At 42.5% G+C, this 24321-nt stretch overlaps 1 protein-coding gene across 29 annotated transcripts in view; it reads left to right on the forward strand.

Annotated features, from left to right (window-relative positions):
• The window catches only part of FAM13A (family with sequence similarity 13 member A), a 129587-nt gene that overhangs the window by 97377 nt on the left and 7889 nt on the right, over window positions 1-24321 (forward strand). For 21 of the 29 annotated variants that reach the window (XM_071742869.1, XM_071742854.1, XM_071742857.1 and 18 more), the window contains 9 exons: window positions 269-311; window positions 5417-5564; window positions 13647-13860; window positions 14239-14377; window positions 15422-15503; window positions 15640-15860; window positions 17272-17355; window positions 20953-21048; window positions 22601-22684. In XM_071742869.1, the coding sequence (XP_071598970.1) occupies window positions 269-311; window positions 5417-5564; window positions 13647-13860; window positions 14239-14377; window positions 15422-15503; window positions 15640-15860; window positions 17272-17355; window positions 20953-21048; window positions 22601-22684 (1111 nt within the window). The remainder of the gene's footprint in view (window positions 1-268; window positions 312-5416; window positions 5565-13646; window positions 13861-14238; window positions 14378-15421; window positions 15504-15639; window positions 15861-17271; window positions 17356-20952; window positions 21049-22600; window positions 22685-24321) is intronic. The other 8 variants (XM_071742858.1, XM_071742859.1, XM_071742868.1 and 5 more) reach the window with 3 other exon arrangements.

Genomic DNA, 24321 nt, shown 5'->3' on the forward strand with positions numbered 1-24321 from the left:
GTTGGGAGAGTTGTATTGGTATGGATTAATGGCAGTGAAATCAAATTACATTATATTTTAACAAGTAGCTCCTGAGAGGAAGCAACAATACAGAGTTGAGCAGCCTAAAGTGTTGCAACCCAGAGTGTCCCTTCATTTACTGAACGAATCAGTAAGTGTGCAGCATTAGCAAGAATCTAAAAACATGTGTGTGCAGAAGTCCTGCTTGTTTTTGTTACAAGTTTGGTTTTGTATTTTTAATATGTTGGTTTGTTTTTGTTTTTTGTAGCAAAGAAAGTGAAAACGATGAGGTTTTTTTCAGGCATTCTCAGGTTGGTATTTTTTGGGTTTCCTGTTTCAGTATTGTGGTCTCTAAATGTTTTTATTGAGTAGAAACAAGCAGTTAGGCATCTAGTTCTGTAAAATTTTGTTTCACCTAGAGAAACAGTTGGCATTTGCTTCTTTCTTTCCCTTCCTTCTGCTTTTTATTTACATAATGTCAGGAACCTCTCAACCACTGAGGAGCCTGAAAGCATCTCCTTTGGTCCTTTCGATTCCCTCCTTGCCAAAAAGGGAAGCATCACTGCAGTCAGCACTTTGGTTTAAGTGACACCAAGTTCCCTTGTTAATGACTGCAAACAGGGTGTGTGACTGGTTATCTCCCCGGGTAGTAAGTTTTTTGATTTCTCTAAAATAATTTGGTCTTTTATTTAAGATTTCCCCATGTGATTTGTTGCCTTTGAACATAGGTATCTGTGATCCATTTGTGTTAGAAAACAATAATCTGCTTCTTGCTAAGGGCTGGTGGTTGGGATGAATGTCAGGGGGGGAGAAATTATGTTGATGGCAACAGTTTCTTTTTTTTCCTCAGCTTTCCATTTCTGTTTGACACCTACATCCTACACCTGCTTTAAGATGTTTTTCCATCTTAACTGTTCAGCAAAGCAAAGACTGGGGCTTGGGTTAGGTGAACACCTTGGCAGTCACTGGTTCTTTTGGATTTGCTTGAAACATGTCTAGACCACCACACATTTAAAATACTAGGGAAAGTTATCTGAGGCAGCTTGCCCTCAGTTGTGCACCCTTTTTAGAGGAATGCAGTAAATGATTGTGGGCAATGTCTGGTTTCTTTGTCTGGAGTTAACAGAGGGCTGAAAGTGTTTTAAAATTAGCCTTGTCTTGTGTTGTTTGTGTTTTGGTTTGGTTTGGTTTGTTTTTTGTAATAGAAGACACTAGGCATTTATTGCCTTCAAAAGACTTTGTCTCTGGTAGGTATTATTTTCACCTAGCAGAAAAGGTAAAAGATTATTAATTAACATCTAGGCTCCGACCAGCTGTGTTGTAGCTGCAGAAGTTCATGGGACACTGAAGCATGTAACCTCTGCAAGGGGTGTTCAGTGCTGCCTTTGGCCACTGCTCTGATTGGGATTAGATGGATCTCCTACTTTGCTCCCAGGGGGTCAGTAATCCCCAGTGATCCTGCACTTGCTCGTGAGCTGTTGCATTTTCCAGGATGTGGATTTTGCAGCAGGTTGTTCCTCACATACTGGCTTGCATGTGGAGAAGGTGCTGTCACTGCCATGCCACACAGTACTCCTATTCAGCTTTTTAATTAGTCTGGGGGAGGTATATTTGCATATGATATCATAATCTTAAAATAATTTTCCCCAGATGAGGAGTTTTAAAATTTAGAATTTTAACTGCAGGAGAAGATGTAGTTTTAACTTCAAGACTATTATATAGGAATTACAAGGTCAAGAAAATGTTACATTCCTGCAGGGTAGTTTTACATTCTTTGTCCTTATAAGCCTTTTGCTTAGAGCAGCTTAAAGACATACTTTCATAATAAACAACTCATTCAGGAAGGAACAGGGATTTTCTTCCTCTTTCTTTATTTCTCACCTTGTGTCCAGTCTGAAGATATCAGGAAAGGTATCTGGAATTTAGCATGGCTACTGGATATGCAGATTCCAGACTCCATGAGGCAGTGAAAATACCTTGAAGCACATGTCTGGAATGAACATTGAAGTGCTTTTGTAGCCTTCATAATCTGTCCTTAGAAGTAGCTCAGATCCAGGTTGTAGGCTGTGGTTTGAAAAACACAGGTTTCTAGGACTGACAAGGGTGCTGAAGGGTCACATCAACAGAGGAACAAGTGTAGAGGAGGATTGGTGTGACTCAGAAGTGAGGCAGCAGAGTGGCTGCATTCTTGCATCAGCTTGTATTACCAAGAGGTGATTAAAGATGCTTCTTGCTTGGGGTTGTAATGGAAGATGAGGTGTAGGGGAGGGAAGGCTTTTAAATAAAACTGACTTGAATCCACATGTTATCAAACTGAATACACTTTCCTGTTCAGGATTCAAACATCTTGCTCTTGCCATTCATAGCTGCTTGAGCTACTCTTTATGCTGAATATCCTTTGCAGCAGGGAGAATGAAAGCAGATGACTTATCCCCAAGTTACTTAGATCTGTAGCCTCTACTAGCACCTGCAAAGCATGGCTCCAGAAGCACCTTCTAGAAAGTGGAACTCAAGTGCCTAGTTTGAAGATTTTTTGTGGTCATTTATGTAATATCTGCAGTGCACTGTAAATGCCAACTGCTGCAGATATCATCAACTTATTGCCCCTTTAGTTTGTAAGAAATTGTGGTACATCTATGCCTAATACACAATAGTTCTCCTTCACTTGATTTTTGTCCTGGAAGTTGACAACTGGTGGCATCAGGAAATCAATTAGGAAAATAAGTTATGAGAATACTGAATTATCTACTACTTTATGGGGTTGGAGCTTTCATGCAAAGGTTAAACATCTGCTCTCTTCAGTCTCCTGGGTTTTGCCACCATTGTTCTTCTGGACCCCTAATGATTTATTTATATTATTAGAGGCTACATCAATAAGCAGGGAGAAGAGAGTACCTGACTGCAGGCACAGCACTGCTGTTTTTAAACAGCTTAAACCACATTTGAACAGCTTTTAAATATTTCCAACAGCTGAAGGAACTTTAAAAAGGAAGTAGACATGATCTTTCCAATATATCTGTAATGGAACTGTTTACCCATCTGCAAAGTGCAGATCTTTTATCTGCATTAGGTATCTTTTAAGAGCCTTAATATGTCAGGAGACTGTACACTCTGCATAGTGTAATTATGATATTTAGGACACTTAACTGTAATTAGGAGCAGTGGTGACAAGATGGTATTTTCAGGTTGCTCCCTTTGAAATTGTTAACATCATGAAATTGTTCCTCTCTTCACAATTCTTGATGTTATTGAAAATAGCACCTCTTTTGAAACTTACTGCTCTATTTCTTTCAGCCTTAAAATACTGTGCTGGCAATTTAAATGCAATTTATCAACTGGTACAGTTTGTTCTTTAGTACACATAGAAGACTGCCTGTTTCTGGCCTCTGACTGGTTTTTCTGTTTATAATGTACACTGACTATTTTATATCTTGGCAAGAAATCTGTTACTGGACTTTAAAGAAATATTTAAGTTCTCCCAGTCTAGAAGCAGCTTAAAAGATATTGAATGGTGAATTAGCATTTTCCCATGTACAGCTCTCACAGTAAACACGTTTGTAATCAGATTTAGTGTCAAGCTGTACGAGTTATTAGTGCTTGGCAAACTATCATCTAGTGTTTCCTTTTGTTACAGTGTTTCAGAAAGGCAATTTATTGAAATGAAAAGGAAATCCAAACCTTATACAAATACCATGCAGGTACTCTTTAAAATTACCAGGGTGTTCATCACCCAGGTTTTTAGAACTGCAGGACAGCACAAGTTGGAAGGGACTTGGAAAGACCACTTGGGTCCACCTTTTCATGGGAAAGGGAGCCTAGATGAGGTTACTTAGGACCCTGTCCAGTTGCAGGGACTGACGGAATTGAATCCAGATAAAAACTTGTATTTGAATTATTTGTCTGCTGGGCAGGTTTTTTTCCCTGTCTCTACATGAAGCTTATTTGTTTTTCCCTTCTCAAAAGGGAAAAAAACCCAAACACATCATTAGCATTAAGCAGATGAAAAAAATGTAAATGTGCCTTAATGGCATGTACTGAGGATATTGCTTTAATACAGTTAGTACAGTTTGGTCATTCTTTTGGATTTGCAAATAAAATATGTTCAGATATTTTGGTTATTTTCTTTATGTCAATTTTCTTCACATATCAGCACCTGCAGATTGCTAACTACATTATCAGAATACCCCGGGGGGGTGAAATCTGTGTGTTGAATACCTGCTAGGCTATATTTGAGACAATTATGTACAAACTGTTCTGACAGAGATCGAACAGTTTATGTAGTAATGTCTATTCAGATAGCCCTGTGTTTGTTGGTGGGTTCATACATGTCACACTGTGTGTTTACGTACGTGCTCTATACTTCCTTTTCCCTACTGCCCTCTGCAAGGCATTACAGCTAATTTATTTTAGAGTGACAAAACTGCTTGGGTCATCAAGCACTGTCACAGGCACATGCATTGTGTAGCTGGAGTCTGGGAATGGCAGAGATTTCTGCATAACTGCCTGGGACGTGTGGTATGTGCAGGGGTGAACAGTGGTGAGGCAAATAGCAGTTGCTCTAGGTAGTGCTAAAGGGTGAATCATTTTTTACTTGACAGCATTCTGCCTTTTTTTTTTTTTTTTTTTTTTTCTCTTAAGTCATTGCATGCTTGTGTGAATTTTTTGGCTTTTTCCCAGAGTCCGCACTGCTTCCAGCTCAGATGCCAAAACCCCACTGCCATTTGGATTTGCGCAACGCTGCTTTAATACCCAGAGCTCCTCCATAAATAGTTCTGCTCTCTCCACGCCCAGCTAGAAAACAACCACAGGAAATCAGGGAATGTGCAGCCAACACAGCTTAGCTGGCACTAATTGATCTGAGCCAGCACAGCCTGCATGAGAGCATTCATGTACGTAGCCTGCGCTGCTTGCCGTCTGCGGCTGCTACCTCAGGAGCTCTGGTGCCTGCCTGTTACAAGATACCAGATTGCTACAGCCTCACAACAGCGTTTTTATTGTTGCCCCAAGGAGCAGCACTCCTGTAGGAAGTGTGTGGAGCTGCCCCCTCTCTCTGCCTTTCTCCCTGCTTTCCTTCCTCCCTTTTCATCCCGATTAATACTGGAGGCGTTTTCAGCTGCACGCAGTTGTCAGGGCAGGCAGTCTTGGGAACTTGCAGTGGCTTTCTAAAGGAGGAAAAATTTGCAGAAGGCAGATGGATGGATGTTTGTACCGGTGTGAGTGAGCAATTAGTATGTAGGGGTCACTGAGCAGGGAATTTGGGGACGAAAATATCAGGGGCTGTTTGTTTTGATCTTTTTAGCTTAACAACCCCCCTGCTGCTGTGATTGCAGGGGTTTGTTGGTTTTTTTTTCCCTCCTCTGCCTCCTGATATATTTTTTTCTTTCTCTCTCATTTCTGTGGGTGTATGGGAATACAGCTGACATCAAGTATGAAGATTCAAGAGCATCCAAGCATTCCTGAAAGCAAGTTGCAAAGAAATCAAGATGCTGATGATCAGGAAAACAGCTTTGTGTCGGACGTGCCTCGGCTGGATTTGACAGCGCTGTGTGATGACAGCTGGGAAGGTAGGACTGTGTGATGGCTGGTTGTACAAGTGAAACAAGAGAGGGAACTCTGAGTGGGCTGGGTGTACCTGTATGTGATCCTGTCCCCTTGCCAAAAACAACAGGAAAGCAATTTTCTCCTGAATATGGAACTGAAAGTTTGGAGAAACTGGAAGTGAAGTACTAGATGGGTACCAATTCTAATTGCCTCTCAAAGGGAGAAAATCAATTGTTTTATTCTTGGAGTTACTTTTCTGTGCTGTTTAGTATTATTAAGGCACTGAGTGTTTCAGGATAACTTATTTCTTGGTGACTGGTTACTCAAGTGTCAAACTAGACTGCCCAGCACTTCAAAGAAACTGAGTATTTCACAGTCTGAACGGAACTACCTTCTTTCTCCCTTTTCTTCCATTTCAGCCATGATTTGAAATAATGATTTGGATCTGAAAAGTACAGCTGGAAAAGGGGCTATGTGTTACTCTTGTCTTTTGATGGCTCTTACAATCAACTTTTTCTTGTTTTTAATGTGAAAAAAACCTGATCACCAGGTTAAACAGCAATGTTAAATTGCATGGGGTTTAAATTCTTGTAATACTGTTTCTTAGCTCCTATCTCCTCAGTGCATGCTTTGTTCACTGTTTACTCCAACTGACTTATAAGAGTGGGAAATCTGGGGGAACTTGGGGTCAGAGACCTCAATTTCAGTTGAAATTGAGAGGAACTTAAGATGTCTGACACCTCTGGGATCAAACTCTTTTCCAGTTGCTGAGTGTGTCTCTGTGTACAAGCACAAATTCCTGTTACTTTGTGCTTTAGGAGTGAAAGAGGGACTTGACAGTGAAGAAACAGGAAAATGCAAGTGTGGTATTTTAATAATGAAAAAATGGGAAAATACGCAACTAATTTGTTGCACTAAAAAAAAACCAAAAAACAATCTCTGAGGAACACTGAGATGTTAAGTTCTCTACTTCTGCCTCCACAGCATACATGACCAGGTATATTTTGCCTTTCCCTCTAGGAAGGAAGTAGTTATTACACCTCAGGCATGAGTGAAGAAAACCCATAGCTGTGGCTGCCTTTGAGTCAGCCAGGCAAATAGTGACTAAGAATGGGAGAGAATTTTTCCACTTGCTTGTTAGGTGTGGATTCCTTGGGTGGTATCACCACACGTGCATTGTGCCTGATCAAAGCACCATGGAAGGGAACCCAGAAGGCCTTGGCCCCTGTATCAATTTGCTGAGATGCTGATTAGCACTGCCCCCCAGGGTATCAAGTCAGGGTGAGCATGTCTGTGTTCTCAGAGGTGATGTGTGGCTTTAGCCTTCACATGGATCTTTGGAAATAGTGTCTCTTTCTTTTATTCCTGGAAATCATATGAATGCATATAGGGGAGAACACAGCTCTTTTCTGTCTGCTGGCAGCTTTCCCATCCTATGAAAAAGTTGCACCTTTGGTACAAGTCTCTCTTCACAGGCTTGCTGTAGTGTTTAGATTTTAGCTTTCTTGCCCTGCAAACAGGATTATGAGCATGTTGTGACTGTGAGTGAAGAGTGTTTCTCTCTGATTTTTCCTCTGATCTGTCCACATCTCTTTCACAAGATGGGAGGGAGGTGTGCAGTTGCAAAAGAATCAGCTGTCTGGGATGACAGAGGTGTCATCTAAAACACTTGCTTTCCAGAATCACCATTTTGTTGGTGCAGACCAACAAGCAGCAAAATGGTGTCTTCTGTGTCTAAGCAAGGAAAAGCTGAGTTTCCAAAAAACAAAACAAAAACAAAAACAACTGAGTTTTTCCTATCTCTGAATGTGAAATCAGGCTCGCAGCAGCCAGGAAGGGAAAAATGTTCATGTGAACTCTGCTTCTGCAGCTGGTGGCAGGGTCTGTCATGGAGAGTGGCTTTGCAAGGTGGGGTTGTACCACTCATTCATGGCTCTAGCAGCCAGGGCATCCTCCCTTCCCATGTGTCACTCAGACCTTCCCACATCTCTTCAGGATCTGTGCCGCAGCTCTGGTTGGGTCCCCAGTAAAAGAGGAAAGGACTGTGCCTCAAAATGCAGTAACACCGAGTTATTTATTGCTCTGCTCTAGCAAATTTGGTACGTCCATCTCTCAGAAAATTACTCCTTCCTCCAGGACATAGTTGAGATGGGGGCACGGTTGTCTGCATCATACTGCAGGAAATACAGAGCATACAGTGACAGTGTCCTGTATACAGAGCATACAGGACAACTGCCCAGCCTTTCACAAATGGCTTGTGAGGAAAACTACAGGTTGAGAGGTTGCCTTCAGCTGTAGCTGTCACTGCCTTCAGACAAATGTTAGCAAAAGGCCTTGAAGAATGGGCACAAAATTACACCAGACAACCTTGTTCATTGGCTAGCTTTTATTTGTTGCTGAGACAGACTCTCCATGATGTTAAGACCAGACCTGCCTTAAAAACCCTCTCTCAGGGGCACTGTCATAACAGCCAATAGGGTCCCCTGTGTTTTATGCTATGCTAGAATTAATTTTTACCAGATTTTTTTTTAAGGTTTGCTGCATGATCAAACTTATAAACAAGAGGAGAGATTTGGTGTACTTCTCCAGGCTATGTTCATTTCACCTGATGCTGGAAGAAGGGAGGACAGAGAAATTTACTTCCCTCTTCCTGCAGTGCACAGACCCTGCCATGTGCAGGCTTTCTGCATCCTCCTTGCCCTCAGGGCACAGGGGTGGATGTGCAGTCACCCTCAGGCTATTGATGTAGTACTCAGGGTGTGAGCAGTGCCCCAGCCAAATTCAGAGCTGAACACAGCCTAGGTGCATTTCCCGTTGTCCAAGAGAAGTCCTTTACTAGAGTGCATTTGGCAGCTGAAAATCCAGTAATTCTCTTTTCAGGCTCTGTGTGAACCGAGCTGTCTCTCTCAACTGGGATGCTTGGCTGCTACACTTGCCTGCTAAGCCTGTCAGTCAGTGCCAGCTAAGAGAAGTTGCAAGCAAGTGTTTTAAGAGCTATTTCTACAGCAAAGATTTTTAATTGCTGTGGATTAAGTAGGAACTGAGTGCCATGAGTGAGGAGGACGGTGTTCTCTCACAGTTCAACACTATTGTGCAGGTGTCTTACGAAATGTTTCTAATTCAAGCCCAGAACTTGCTATCCTGACCTCAAGGAAAATCTGGAAGTGTGTTGTTGCTCTCCACAGCACCGGGTGGCCCTGTCAGCAGCTTGGAGCTGAACAAGCAGCTCAGCCAAGCGATAGGATGAGTGTGAGTGCTGCCTACATCCCCTGAATTACTGACATTTGAAAAAAAAAAAAGTTCTGCAGATGAGATTTCAAGCAGAGTTTGCAGTAACAAGCACTTACAAGACAATCAGCAGACATTTTTCTGCAGGCTTTCAAGCTTTAAAAAAAAAAAAAAAAAAAAAAGCAGAAGTTTAAAACAAAATTTGGGTTCTCAGTGTTGAGGATTCGAAATTTGGCAGCACAGAGACCCTGAGGGTGAAGCTGATCTCTGAGTAGTTTTGATACTAATTTAATTTATACTTTCCCCTTTTTAAAAAAAATGAGTAGTACAAAAAAAAAATCTAAGTAGTATAGCAACAGGGAAACTAGATTTGTATTTCTTTTTTTTCATCACAGTGGACTTAGTGGGCACTGTGTGTGTAACACTCTTTAGCATAAGAAATCAGAAGCTGATGACACACACTGTATTTTTTATTGCTGTGCGTAGAAAAGACTACTTGCATTCTTTACCAATTTTATTTTATAGCACCAGTATTTTTAAAAATATTTCATTTTTAATTATGATTTTATATTATAAACAACACAAAGTTGGCTTGCTAGCTGATAGATATGTCATCTCACTGACTGAAAAGGCATGGTAATACTTCATTTGGACCATTCTTTTTGACCTACATAGAAAGAATACCTCCTGGTATATTCAGGCAAGGTTGTTTTCAAACAGTTATTTATAAGATGAGTAAAATAGTTTGTTACTGAGCTAGTGAATGTTTTGGGGCTTTAAACTGCATTATTCACTTCGTTACAGGAGGGCTTTCAAGTGGGATTTAATACTAGGACCTCAGGTGCTGTAATTATTTCAGGCTTTTTAATCCCTCCAGAACTATTTCAGTTTTCAGTGGCGATGATTTGGCCTCCTTTGTTTGTCAGGTGGGTGGGTGTAAAAGCAATGCCAGCAGCATGTAACACCTCTGTGCCTTCAGAGAGGGGAAGAGGAGATGCTGGTGGCATTTTTCCAGCTGCATCTCATGTGGGATGTGTATGTGGGCTCTGCAGCAAATATACAGTGTGATGATAATAAAAGTCTTTTTTGTCAACAAGTTGGCTTGCAGCTCACCTGTGATGGTAGAAGAAAAGGGAATGGCCCCTGGAAACGTGCCAGGGGAGGTTTTGATTAGGTATTAGGAAAAATGTCTTTAGCAAAAGGTTTGTCAGGCCCTGGAACAGGCTGCCCAGGGGAGTGTTTGAGTCACTGTCCCTGGAGGTATTTAAAAGCCATGTGGATGTGGTGCTTAGGAACATGAGGACTGGGCAGTGTTAGGTGAATGGTTAGACTTGATGATCTTGAAGGTCTTTTCCAACCAAACTGATTCATGATTCTAATAATATACCATTTTGATGCAATTAATGTTTCTTCCTTCTCATGTGATCTCCAGCCCTCTCTGCAGCAGAGGGGCAGAGAGGTTATATTGCCATAGGGGTATCTGTGCCTACAGAGTTCTGCAGAGCATCACCTGGCAGATGGCTAAAAGCTGTGTTGACAGATTAGCTGGTTGTGGGATTTGGGATTTTGAGTGCAGGGTTTCTGAAGGACTTCAGACTCAGTACTAATTTCACTTCTGCTCCAGCTTAGAAGAGGTGTGCCTAAAAGAAATGTGTTGAGGCTGACCAAGAAGTATAAAATTCTTTTCACCCTTCCTCTGCACTGATTCAGGCAAGGTGGTTAAATATTCCTTTTTACTTTTTATTTTTTTTATTATTGAAAGATTTTCATAGTTGAAAATGGGGAAAAAATAGAACATGGGAAAAATGGGGAGATGAATTAGAAAGCTGAGTTTGTTAGAGTTTTCTCTGAGTAAGAGAGATCTGTTCAAGAAAGAAGGTGAATAAGGATAACTGGTCTGCAAACTCAGTGCCAAAGCAAAGGTGAAACATTTTCATTCTTAACTGAGATTGTATTTTGCAATTAGCACAAAGGGGAAAGGGTGACAACTTTAATCCTGAGAGTAACTAATTCAAACCTGAACCATTACATTAAGTCCAGGAATTTAGCAGTCTTCAGAAAAGGCTCAACACTTCGTTAGCTATCTTGGACAGATGAATAACAAAAGATATTATGTATTCTGTTAAACAGGAATTGAATGATTGTGCACTGTCAGGAAAAGCAGCATCTTACCCTTAGTGGGTTCCTGTATATTTGTGCAATCCAGCAATTCCAGTGCTCCCAGGTGAGGTGCCTAGTACCTTGCCAGCACAAGAGAGAAGACAGTTGGACTACAGCCTTGGTCCACTTTGCAATCTGATGCAGATAAAATCCATAATTCTGCATACCTAAATATGTTCCTAATTAATTGCCATGTTATTTTGGAGGGGGAGGGTTAGCCGTTTTGTGTCCAGATTAGATTGATTTTCTTCTAAATACTTACTATTTCCAAGGGAAACAAGTTATCCCATAAAGTCAGGCCATCCAGAAGTGAGGGCTAAATCCAGCTGATTTTCTGTAGCACCATTTCTTCTGTCAAATCTCAAATTTTATTTTTCCTTTTAGGACTCTCTTCCTTCTTTTTAACACTTTCTCCTTTGGAATTTGAATTTCTATTTTTGGGCTGTATTTTGAAATCCACAAAAGAGAAAGTACACATACCTCAGTCTCTGCTAGCTTCCTTCAAGTGGTTTGCTGTCCTCTGGGGTCTGATCAGAGGCTCATTGAGCCATTGCACCTCCCCGAATGTTTTGTGCTATCTGGGGTATAAATCTACCTTGGGACAAAGTCACATGCATCATGCATGATTAATAATGGCTTTGTTAGCTGATGTGGTAGAAGCCTAATTTGGTTACTGCTAAATACCCTGCTGATTTCTGCTACATTTACTCCATCTATGCCAGTCCCTTGGGAGTGTGGTTTAACAATTTCCAAGAGCAAATTCTGGTTTGGGAGTGGGAGTGTATTACGGAAGTGCGACACGTCCTTAAAAATCCTAAACCTCAGCTCATTCCTGCTAGGCAAATGTGTGCTTTTCGTGTTATTACCCTTTATTTTGCTACAAGAGGTTTTGTGAGGACCTTCATGAAATCATGAGATACATGGAAGTGTGCAGCACCAAAAACAGCTTGACTAAAGAGTTCGCCCTTCGTTTCACCTTCCTTCTTATCAGATTCCTTGAGGGAAAGATTTCGGGTGTTAGGAACTGCCAAGGCTGAACACAAACTAGAAAAAACTCTTGTTCCAGATAATTTCTGAAAGAAGTGCGGGCTGCCTGAGCTTTCCAATCCATGACAAAGCAGCCTACATAGACCTGGGACTTGCACACCTCATTGAAGTAGCTTCTGCAGGCCAGGCTCGTCAGTGCTTCACTTATAATGCCAGCAAGAAGCTCATAGGCAAAAACCTCCAGCCATCCCTTTCAGAACAGCACATCAGTTTGCACCACCCTCTGAGCAGAGGCATGGCATCCATGTTCATGTGCTAAGGAAGAAGAGGAGGAGAGCATTTGTTTGATGCTGTGTACAGGGAAAATACCACTGAGTCTGTCAGTACTGAACTATGGGTGATCTTGGGCTGTCTGAATTGACCATGGGAGGGAATATTAAACAGCACTGATGTTCTGTAAGGGAATCCTCATGCAATCTGTTATGGGCTGTGCAAGCAGTAGCCTTATTCAGCCAAAGGAAATACTGCTTTTTATTACAAAATTTGTAAGGTCAAAAGTGCCTTCTCTTCATGGAAAAAGAGCAGGCAAAGTAGACACAGGAAGTAATGAGTTCATAGCTCTGCAACTGGTCTGGGAGCTTTCTATAACTTCTTTGTTTTGTTACTTGACTCTAGAACTATTTGTTAGATTTATGAATTCAAGTCCTGGCTCTTAAACTGTCTAATCCTGTGGTGCTAAGTAGGAGCATGCAAATCAGCTTAGTAAACTATATGAACACAAAACCTTAGACTCTCTTTGGCATCTGGTAGGAGTGATCACAAGATTGAGGCAATTGCTTTATGTGGGCTCCACAGTGCTAATCAGCAACGCGAAGTTGTGTTTCCCTTTCTCTCCTACTTCACCATCTCCCTGTAGATTATTGCTTTTACTTCCAGTTGGTTAAATCATCCAGGGAATTGAAAATTTCCTCACTTTTCTACTGTGCTGTTAAACTCCAGGACTGCATGTGAATTTCTGTTAGGTGTGGCAGGGTCATCCTGGAGTGCTGCAGGTTATGAGAGGACAATTACAGCATTTGTATATCTTGAAACTTGAAAAAAATCCAGTTGCCTCCTTTACACTGCCATGTGCCAATAATCCTCTTTTGTCCAGCATAACTTTTTCCTCAAAGGTACTGGTGGCACCCCTGTATTTAGGGAACAGCTTTCTGTGGGAGATGATTTACGTTTGTGCAGAGTGCTCACTGCAGCCAGGCAGGGCTTTGCAGTGCCTTGCAGTGCCTTGCAGTGCCTTGCAGGGCCTTGCAGTGCCTTGCAGTGCCTTGCAGTGCCTTGCAGTGCCTTGCAGGGCTTTGCAGGGCTTTGCAGTGCCTTGCAGTGCCTTGCAGTGCCTTGCAGTGCCTTGCAGGGCTTTGCAGGGCTTTGCAGTGCCTTGCAGTGCTTTGCAGGGCCTTGCAGTGCCTTGCAGTGCCTTGCAGGGCTTTGCAGGGCTTTGCAATGCCTTGCAGTGCCTTGCAGGGCCTTGCAGTGCCTTGCAGGGCCTTGCAGGGCTTTGCAGTGCTCTGCAGTGCTTTGCACACTGGGCGGATGCAAGCAATGGCCCAGAGAATGCCTGATGACAAGGCATCACTCTTCAGGACAGGGTCAGGGTTCATCAGAAAAGTTGCCTGGAGTCTGTTGTACCCGTAAAACAACCCCGATAAAACCAGCCTTTGTTTTGCTGTTCCCAGAGCCCATCCCTGCTCTTTCCTCATGGCAGCGAGACGGCTTAGGCTCAGACGAGGCTCGCCTCTCCCCGCAGGCCGGACGCTTAATTCGACAGCTTCTGGATGAGGACAGTGACCCTATGCTGTCCCCTCGTTTCTATGCCTATGGACAGAGCCAGCAGTACCTGGATGACACAGAAGTGCCTCCTTCCCCTCCCAATTCTCATTCCTTCATGAGGTGGGTCGCCTGTGCTGACCCTCGCACCCAGCTGTGAAGGGTTTTTGCACAGTTGCATAAAGCAAGATCTCTTTGGATCGTGTGTGCTGGATAGCTATAGTGTCTTGAGTTGCTGTTTCTACTGATGGGATACTGATACTTCTAGAAGAATTCTTGGCAGCTATTAATTTCTGGGGTTTTTAATTAATATTTATAACGTTGCTGTTGCTGAAAGAGGCTGTTACAGCATCTTTTTCTGTCTGTTATTACAGAGTAGCAACATAGTTTTCTCACATCTGTGGGATTCGCCTTTACACAAAGTTAAAGTGGCCTTTTTGTGTGTTACAATGTGCTGTGGCTATTTGCATAAGCTCTTAGTGCTATTTCTACTCTTGGTAGGAGGCGAAGTTCATCTTTGGGGTCCTATGAAGATGACCGAGAGGACCTTACCCCTGCACAGCTCACACGGAGGATTCAGGGACTGAAGAAAAAGATCAGGAGATTTGAGGACAAATTCGAAGAGGAGAGGAAATACAGAGTGAGTCTGGGTGTTAAGCATTTGTATGGAGAGGTATGCATTAGAAACAAAGTGAAGGGACATCAGGGAAGTCTGTCAAACATTCAGAGTGCTTGAAAGCTTGCATAAGGGGGGAAAAAAAAAAATGTGCATCCAAACCAAGCAAATCACCTTTCCAGGCATTATGGTGCCATCATTGAAGCACAAGGGAGGGTCCAATAAACTTAGGTTGATTTACTTAAGGATTGATTACTACTTAAGACAGTGTGCCAAAAACACACACTCAGTGTGTAGGAATATCTATGTTAAACTTCTTTTCATTTCTTTATTCGAGTTCAGCTTATGGAAAGCACAATTCCACATCTTGTTTGCATGATGGTAATCCCGGGACATGAGCACATTAGAGAGAGACAGTAGCTGCCTTTACTCCTGAGCAAGGAACCACAGTCAAGCACTGCTGAGCAGTAGCAATGTACTGTGCTCTAATTACTGCTGACACGTCCTTCCAGTGCTCAGGAAGCTTTTTAAGGAACTAAAACTATACCAGTCAGGATTGTATGGAAAGGATCTTGCCTGCAGTAGAAGAGGCTGGAAGAAATGCTCAGAGCTTGTTGTAGCCTAGAATTTGGGTTATTTCTGTGTCTTTGGGTGAACAGCAGCCTTGGTGTGGTTGTGTGCATCCTAACACTGCTCAAACTGTTCATGATGGGCTTCCTCAGCTTTGAAACTACCCTCCTGTTAGGAAACAATGGGAACAAGGATTCCAGTGTTCACCTTGCCCCTGCAACTTAATGTTTGCCATGAAAAGCTTTGTGTTTTAAAGAAAAAAAAAAAAATCAATCTCATTATGCCTCTAAGAGACAGTGTTGTTACAGGCAGCAGCAATTAAAACAAGGTCTGTGAAATGAGCTGGTGAGAGATACAGAGGTGGCAGTCAGAAGGTACTGCTTGTGGTGTATCGAGGGTCCAAATTCTGTTGCAGCTCTTTTTGTGACATGCTCTTGTTTCAGTGGGTCTCTCCTGTTGGTTTAATACAGATTCAGCAGTACTGTTCTTTCCTCCCAGCCTTCCCACAGTGACAAAGCAGCCAACCCAGAAGTGCTTAAATGGACAAATGATTTGGCCAAATTCCGAAAGCAACTTAAAGGTGAGCAGCCACCACTGGTGCACCTTTGGGGTGGGGGACTCTTCCTCATTTAAATTTGATGTTAGGCAGCAGTCCTGTCACTGGCACATTTAAAAAAAGAAAAATTATTCATCTTCACCCAAATGTCCCTGTTTAGAGTCAAAACTGAAGATATCAGAGGAAGACCTTGGCCCTGTTGTGCGTCAGAGGAGCAACACGCTCCCCAAGAGCTTTGGCTCTCAACTTGAAAAGGATGATGACAAGAAGCAAGACCTGTCAGATAAATCTGCCAAGCCTCCTGTGGAAGCAACCCTTGATTCCATCCAGAAGAAGCTTCAAGAAAAACGAACAGAGTCGAACCGACCTGAAGATATTAAGGTACAATGTAGACAGATGAGCTTTAGGCCTTTAAGCACAAGTAGGTAAATTAGGGCTGCACAGTCACTTGTGAAAGCCTTGTGGTCTATGTTTTGTCACAAACTCTACAACCTTTACTCCTAGATCACTTCCTTAAGTTTCTTTTTCTCTGTCTTTAGTATCTGATTTATTTTTCCAGATCTTGGTTTTTATTGAACATCATTGTGTGCTCTTTGATCCCTATATAATCCAAGTAATATTTCTGAATTATTGCAGTATTTCCTTATTTCCTGCCCTGTATTTGGCTCTTTCACCTGTTATGTCCAAAGCCTTTTGTTGAATTCTGAGTCTTCCAGTAATTCTGGAGACTGGGTCACCCTTTTTCTTCTAGTTCACTCCAAAGCTGAATGCTTTTCTCCCAGGGCATTTTATAGGTGCTTTTTGAGTTTCACATTGAGCTCTGTTAGCTGCTCTAATCTCTGAGGGTTATCAGCAGGGAGGCCTTGTGTCTAATGTTGCTAATTCCTGCAGTTTGGTCAGCCTTGTAAGGGAAGTCCTTGAGTCTGCTGACATGTAAATTTTGCAGTGCTTTGTAGGAGAGAGGGGCAGACAGCATTATCTTTGTTTACTAGATCTGCAGAAGATGATGATACACACAGTGTGTGTTTCTCCTGTTTTCTGAGGGTAGCAAGAATTCACAGCCTGGCCATTTAAAGAGGGCCTGTGATAGTATTTGATGCTGTGAGAGGGAGGGAAGGCCAAGTGTCAGACAGTTTCAGTGGGGGACCTCTGGCAGATTTAAATAGGGAAGTCTTCTCCAACTGTATGCCCTTTTAATTTCTTTTTTCTTTTTTTTTTTTCTCTTTCTTTTCTTCTTTTTTTTATTCCTTTTTTCTTTTTTTGGGAGGATAGGGAAGCTTGGTTTCCCCAGCCTGTCTGCCAGAGCTTTTCACTCCACAGGAGAATTGACAGAAGAAGGGGGTCTGACTGCATTTTAGTTCTTGTAAAATGCTTTTTTGTCAGTCAAAGCAAAGATGGCACATTTTGCAAGAGGTACTGGAGCTTTTTTTGTATTTGGAGAATAAGAAAGAACATGTGTTTTATTGTAGAATTTACACTGTGGATCTTAACTGAAAAAGAGCCACCATCATTAAAAGCTTCATACCATTGTTTTTTCAAAGCACAGTGGTAATCCATACATCCTCCTTATGTCTGTAAAATACCTTCTTATGCAAAAGGTATATCATTTTAATCTCCATGCATTGTGCATAGGGCTGGGAAAAGAGGACTGGAAGGCAGAGATGAATCTTCAAAACACTAATGACAAATGTGGCCTAACGAAAGTCATTCATTAGGCTACAAATCAGTATTGTTTGTGTCCAGGAATCTGACTTTTTTTTCTTTCCTCTTCTCTCTGTGCCACTATTCATAGGACATGACAAGAGATCAGATAGCAGCTGAAAAAGTGTCTCTTCAGAAAGCTTTGCTGTATTATGAAAGCATTCATGGCAGACCGGTAGGTACAGCAGCATTCTTTTATTTTTTTCAAAGTACAGCTTCATGTATCTCTGTGGTAAACAGTCCTCCTAATGCTCCTCTGGTGTCACAGTCACTAAAATTTCTTACTTCATGTTTCAACTCCACGAGCATCCTCTTATCCAGTCTTTCACTGCTACTGAGGAGCCTGTTCTCAGGAAGGTGAGAGCTGCACAGAGTGCTAGGCTGGGCACATACCTGTGGGACTGAGCCTACAGGCTGAATGGAGCTGAGTCTGCATTATTTTGGCATCACACTCACCAGGATCCATGGTCACCCAGTTTGTGGCCCAGCTGACTCAGCAGCTTTGCTGGGAACTGCACAGGGAGAGTTGTGTGTAGTGCCACATCCAACCAGGAAATTTACTATTTGTTTGTATTAATTGGATGACTGGGAAGATAGCTGTGCATACACTGCTCCTTCTTAGAGGAGCTATAGCCTTTTTTCTGGCACCTTGCTGTTTGCAGAATCCTCTTGTGCCAAAGAATTCATGAAGCAGTTTGTCTCCTGAGCATTACAGCATAAGCTGGGAGGAGATTTCATTCTTCCCCTGAGAAGTGGATGTTCTGGTTTTTTTTCTCCATGTGGCAGGCATGACGTTTCCTGCACATTTGATCTTAACAAAGGAAAATTAATTACAGAAACAGAGAATTAAGTATTGTGTCCTCTTGATCCCTGCTGTGGCAGAAGCACCATGGCTTCCAGGCCACCAACTTGGATTTGTGCAAATCTCTCATCTTTCACTGATGACATAATGATCTTTGCTACCAGCTGTATAGGTGAAGTAACTTAATTTCAGAGTGATGATAATCCCTTGAGCAGTGGCTTGGGAGCAGCAAATTACTGCTTAGAAGGAGTACTTGATTATTGCAGCTGACAAATCTGTCATTCTGCTGCTGCAGGGGATTCCTAATCTCTTCTTTCCTTTTGCTCCTGAATTATTTCCTCCTTTATCAGTGTTTTTTAAAAAGTTTCACTGATTTATCTAAATGCCTTCCAGAAGTGCTAATGTTGGGCAGTCAGAAAACACCATAGTTCTATGAGAGGACATGCAGTCTTATTCTTGTGTAAAATAGCTAAAGGCCACCACAAGGGAATCCACTTAACTTTCCCTGTCTTCTCCAGGGGACCAAGTCTGCTTTGGGTGCTTTTGCAGTGCTTTTACAATCAACAGGTGGGAGCCTGTTGAGGTGAACTCAAATATTTTTTTAAAAGAAACCAAGCCCACACCCTAGCTTGTCAGCATACCCTTTCCCTCCCACCCCTCCCCTTTCTGATGGTTTATTTATAAAGCTGCTTCTTAATTTGTTTCATTTTAAGCAAGCAGTCTATACCCAGCAACACTGACTGCATGGCATGGATAACTGCAGCTGAGCAGCTTTTGCTGTTTCCAGCTCTTGGCACTGCAGCAGTGGAAAAGTACTGAGAGCTTGAGGAGAATAGGGATAGTTTAGCCAAGTTGGTTGAGGTTTTTGTTGTTGTTGTTTTCTTAAACATATTTATCTAAACAAGGAAAACAATGAAGCTGAGATTTATTGTGCAACTGGGTCTTTCTGCACTGGTGATAGATGAACCTGCAAAGGGAGAACTGAACTGTTTTAGTGAAGCCAGAAAAGCCATCTCTGCAGAACTTCTTGAGCTGCTCTAACAATGCAAGCAATGGTCTGTTCTCTGGCTGCTCCTCTTTTGCCATGTGGAGTTTGCCCCAGAGTTGTGTCAAAGGCTCCATTATTCCCGCAGTCTTTTTTCATTTTGATGTGCTCCCAAAATATACTCAGGCTTTGCTGGTATTACTTATGTTTACCTATGAGACAGTTTGCCCATGTGTTGAACATTTTCTTTCAGAGTCTGGTTTCTGTTAAGTGTGCTGGTGTAAGTCTGCAGGGCTGACTCAAGCCCCTACACTTAACTTCCAATTCCTAAATTAATTCTCTGTGTCCTTCCTCAATACTGGTAGTCAGACACCACAGTATGTTGTTTATTTTTTCCATTCTTCAACATAACTAAGGATTTTTTGCTCTTTCCAAGGCTTTTTTTTTTTTTTTTTTTTTTTTACTTTTCTGTACAGAACATTGCTATTTATCAACTTTGAAATGTTGTTAATTGAAGGTTTGGTTCTCAGCCTCAGTATAGTCTTTTTTAAAAAAAACTGAAGTATCAAAGACTGTCTGAGCCACCAGTAGTGCCAACAGTGCCTTCTGTTCTACTAGCTGCTAACCTAGTAAAACTGAGAATAATACATGTATTTATAGCCTACCCAATTTCTCCAGTTGTGTTCTTGACTGGTTACAGAGAAACATCCAAATTTGGAGGCAAGTTGCTAGCCAGAGCAATTGAATGCAGACACATGAATACGAAACTTGGTTCAGGGAGGGCTGAGTTTATTCTTTGATGCTGCTCACATCCTCCTAGTCCATGTGATCTGCTTACTCAAGAAGAGCCAGTTTGAGGCTGTTGGGTATTGGAACCTGACTTAGCTTCAGATGTGTGGGGACATGCAGGTCCTAGAGCTCAGCCTGCCCATCTGTGTGCCCCTTATCAGGCTTGGGTATGTTTGCACTGAACCCAGAAAGGACTTTAAAAGTCTTCCTTCTTCTTCCTCTCTATTCATCTGTCTCCAGCACAGAAAACAGGTTGGGTTATCTGGAGGAGGATGCCACCTCCAGGTTGGTCCCACCTTCTGGCAATACTTGCAGCTCTTCTATCCTTGCAAACCCATACCCTCACCTACTCTGGAGGGAGGATGTGAAACTTCAGAAAGTTTGGTCCAGTGAAAGTGAACCAAAGTAAACCAAATGAAAGACAGCTCACTTTAAAATTTCCTCACTGTCTCAAGCTTTATGACAAGTGTCAAGCTCCTTTTTCTGTTGTAGGAAGGGAGATTCTGCTAAGCTCCCTAGGGGTTACACTGTTGGTGTTGATTTTTATATATCAGCAGCTCTGGTGATCAGCAGCAGTAAAAATCCTCGAGGAAGACAGGCATGCCATCAGAATCAGTTAAAGCTTCCCCAAATAAGAGCTTTATACTCTAAAGTTAGACAAAAGATCTTATGGAAGGACAGTCATAGGATGTGGATCAGGCAGTGCCGAGTACAAAGAAAAGTGATGACCAGGATTTTTTTATTTTGTTTGCTTGTTTCCTAAACCTGCTGTAACAAAACATGGATAAAATAAAGCCCAACACTGCCGCTGAGGTTCCAGTGACAAGAATAAGAGTGGGAAGCCTCTTGTGGGAAGCCTCATCACCATGTGATGCTAGGTGTGATTAGAAGCACAGACTGCTGCCTCTGTAGGTCATTTTGTGCTGTGGACATATACCTAATCTGGTCATTTAAACTACTTGTCTCATAGCCACATTACAAGACACCCCACAGCTCAGTTGCTGCTTCATGTGGCAGGTGGGACACGGGGTGCAATGCAAACACAAACACTTGTATTACTGGTTTCAGGGCTGCTGCTCACCCATCATCCTCATGAAATTCCCTTCAAGCCCCCTCTGACTAATAGCAATTAAAGGCACGTGCATTATGGAGAGGCTTATCTGCTGCAGGCTTCATGGATATCACTTCTTTTTCAGGTTACGAAAAATGAACGACAGGTGATGAAGCCCTTGTATGACAGGTATCGCTTGGTCAAGCAGATCCTCTCCAGAGCCAACACCATCCCTATCATTGTGAGTAGAGCATTCTGTTGGTAGCTGTTTGGTAGGAAACAGCAAGCACCACATTTTTGCAAACAACCCTGTTCCTAAGGCCAAGTCTCAACCTCCCTTGTCACGCAATGACCAGGCAAATGTGAGTGAATCAATGACATTTCTTACACTGAAACGGGGCAAAGCGTGTCAAGGAAATTTAGTGCCTACCCATGAGCCTTGGGGCACATCTCACTTTGTGTTTTTTCTCTTCTTTCCATTGGGCTGCTGCTGTTATTTCATCATCTTGTGTTTGGCTACAGCCGCACTTCCCTTTCCTTACCAATCCATTCTGAGCTGTAGGTCTTCTATGCTACATGGTTATGCAGGATTGTGTCAGGAACACACACTGGTGTGGCTCCCACAGGAGATACCACTCTCCTTGGCTAAGAAAAAGGTTCAACAGTCTCCCAACACTTCATTTGTGTTGAAGAGATCCTGCAAGGGTTGGATATTCCTTCGTTTTAGGTGGTGCATTGGCAAGGAGCCACTGCCACCAGCAAGGAATCCTGTGCACCCCTGGAGGGAGCAGATGCACCATCTCCAATCTTAGACAACTCGAGTAGGTTACTGCTTAAAAATTATTTGATCTAAAAGCCACACAGAATAATTTTAGCCTATGTATGGAAAGAAAATTGTTTTATCATTGCTCCTGTTAACTATAAATCATATAGTTAACATATCATCCTTTCTTTTTGTTTGCTGTTTGCAAGCAGGGCTCATTTCCTGGCCACTTTTTCTAGACTGGCAGTGAAGTGAATGGACTGGTACAGCATCATTCAGCTCAGTCACACTGAGAAGTGGGGTTTTTTTTCTGCAAATAGTGGGAGGTGGTCCTGCATTTAAGACAAAACAAAAATCTGTTCCTTCTTGAAAATGCAAAGTACTCCCCAAAATGTGAAGAGGGTGAAGGAAGGAACAGTGTAACTGCACATGGGCAGTTTAACACAAATTTCTCAAAATTTAAGAGAGCCCAGATCATGCATAGACACAAAACTGAAATTGCACAGTGGTTAGCAGAGGAGAGACAAGACTGGCTTTCCCCAGGCCCTTGAGGGAGAACAACAAGAGACTTGTACAGAGGCAAAATACATGGGAAAATCCATGTCTACAGCATTAGACACTCCAGAGGGAAATCAGTCTCCTGGAAAGCAAGGCTGGCCCAAGTCTAGCTGGGCTTACAGTGTAGTTCTGGAGAGCCAACCCAATATTGTCTGTGTGTCTGGGCCTTGGGCTGGGGATTATTTTCTTGCAGCCTTTACTTTGTAGCCCCTCTCCAGCTAGTATTCCAGCATCCAAGCTTTATTTCTTAAAAGTTTTTGTCAGTGATGGTCCTCGCAGAGCAACATTCTGAGAGAAAAGAGCCCAAGGTTCAGGGGGTTTGCTGGGCATGATTCTCTTCTTTAAGAAATAGATTTCTCCTGAGGGTCCAGTGATGAGCTGAGGGTGAATGTGTGGGTGAGAATGAGCTGAGAGCAGGTGGTGGAGGAGAAAGGGGTTCATAATGTAACATACTTGTTAACACCTGTCACAGGGTTCCCCCTCCAGCAAGCGGAGAAGCCCTTTGCTGCAGCCAATTATCGAGGGCGAAACAGCTTCCTTCTTCAAGGAGATAAAGGTGAAGACCTCCAGCTGCTAACTAATTGCTCAGTTTGCATCAGTTTTTCCCTTATCCCAATGAAAGAGAATGATTGATTGATTGATAATTTTTTTCCATCAGTGTTGATTTTTTTGCAGTGTCCTCCTGAAAAATCAGTAGCTGCTTTAAGCCCGTTCTCACCCATTCTGATCAAATTCTTCCCTTGTTGTAGCTAAGACTACAGTGTTTCCTTGGCTTTGCATTCTTTCCCATGCTTCTCCTTCCCCCTGCACCTGCACATAATGTATTTTAATTTGCTTTTTTTTAAAAAAAAAAATCACAGTTACCTTTGTACATTGCTTTTTTTTCTTGCTTTCCTCCTTTCCTTTTGATGGCACTAACTTGTTTTGCGTTAGTTTCTCTCACTCCAAAGCTCTGGGGCTTACACACAGCACCACAGCAGGAATGAGCTCTCACAAAACTAACACTGGCATGTGGAGCCAGCTGGGGCACTAAGGGGACCCACACCTACTCCCATTCACGTGCTTCCTTTATCCAGTGCTCTTTGTCACCACCTTGCGAATGGAATTTCTGAGCAAGTCACATGAGGATGGAAGTAAGAAGAACACAGTTGTGCCGGGGAATGCTTGTTCAGATTTGGGAGGCAGCTTGTGTTGCTTTCTCGTGGTGCTGTGGTGTAGCAATTCTTGGTGCTGAAGACTGCCATGATATTGGGCCTCCTTCCCTGGAGGAGGGAAGTCCAAGGATAGACCAGGACACACAGCGTGGTGCTGGACCCTGGTTTGCTTTCATTCCCCTTGCAGTGCAACAGAGGAACAAAGGGCTTCCTCACACTTGGGTTACTGAGCTGATATCCACCTAGAGTTTTTTTAATGGTGTAAATACTGCAGATCTAGACATTCAAAGCTGTTTGATTATTAGGCAATTACAGCAGATTACATGCTAATGGGCTATTCGAGGCATGAATTTATTAAAAGCAGATGGCAGACTGGAGATGTTAGCACGCTGGTTGGGGGCTGGTTGTCATCCCTGAGTTCTCAGGGTTTGCCAGATAACTGCTGCATCTACAGTGGTGGTCTGCTGGGTTTTGGTTCTGTTTCCTTCTTTTAGTGTGTTCTCTATTTTTCACTATGCTTACACCCAGAGTAAAAACTTCCATCTCCCAGTTACAGTGCTCTCTGATGAGTGATGCTGTGCTGGGGCAGTATCACCTCATCCCAGCAGTGTCATGCAGGGAATACAAACCTTGAGAGATTTCTGACTGAAATCAGGGTGACAGCCTTAAGCTCATTAACACTTCCATGCCTATTAGCACTTGGGGCCCCTGTGAAGCTGCTGTGGCAGCTTTGCACTGATCTACACTGAGAACTAAAGAGGGGAAATTGCCCAAAGGCCCCAAAATTTACCCCCTGCATAGGTCCACTATGTACAAAACACTACCTGTCTTGACAGGTCCCTGACACTGTTGGGTTTTTCAAGCGTTTGGGAGAGTTGGATAAAAGCTTGAAAGGTGATTTGATGTTGAAGTCTTACCAAACATATCTTGAATATTGTCTGTGTTGCAAAAAATTGTAGGGAAGCATGCTTGCTGGGAGTGTTGATGATGGGATGCTCTGGGGGTTTGATTTATAGCTCTGGAAATATTAAATGCCTTA

This window comes from Heliangelus exortis, chromosome 4 (assembly GCF_036169615.1).
Source record: "Heliangelus exortis chromosome 4, bHelExo1.hap1, whole genome shotgun sequence".
NCBI lineage: Eukaryota > Metazoa > Chordata > Aves > Apodiformes > Trochilidae > Heliangelus > Heliangelus exortis.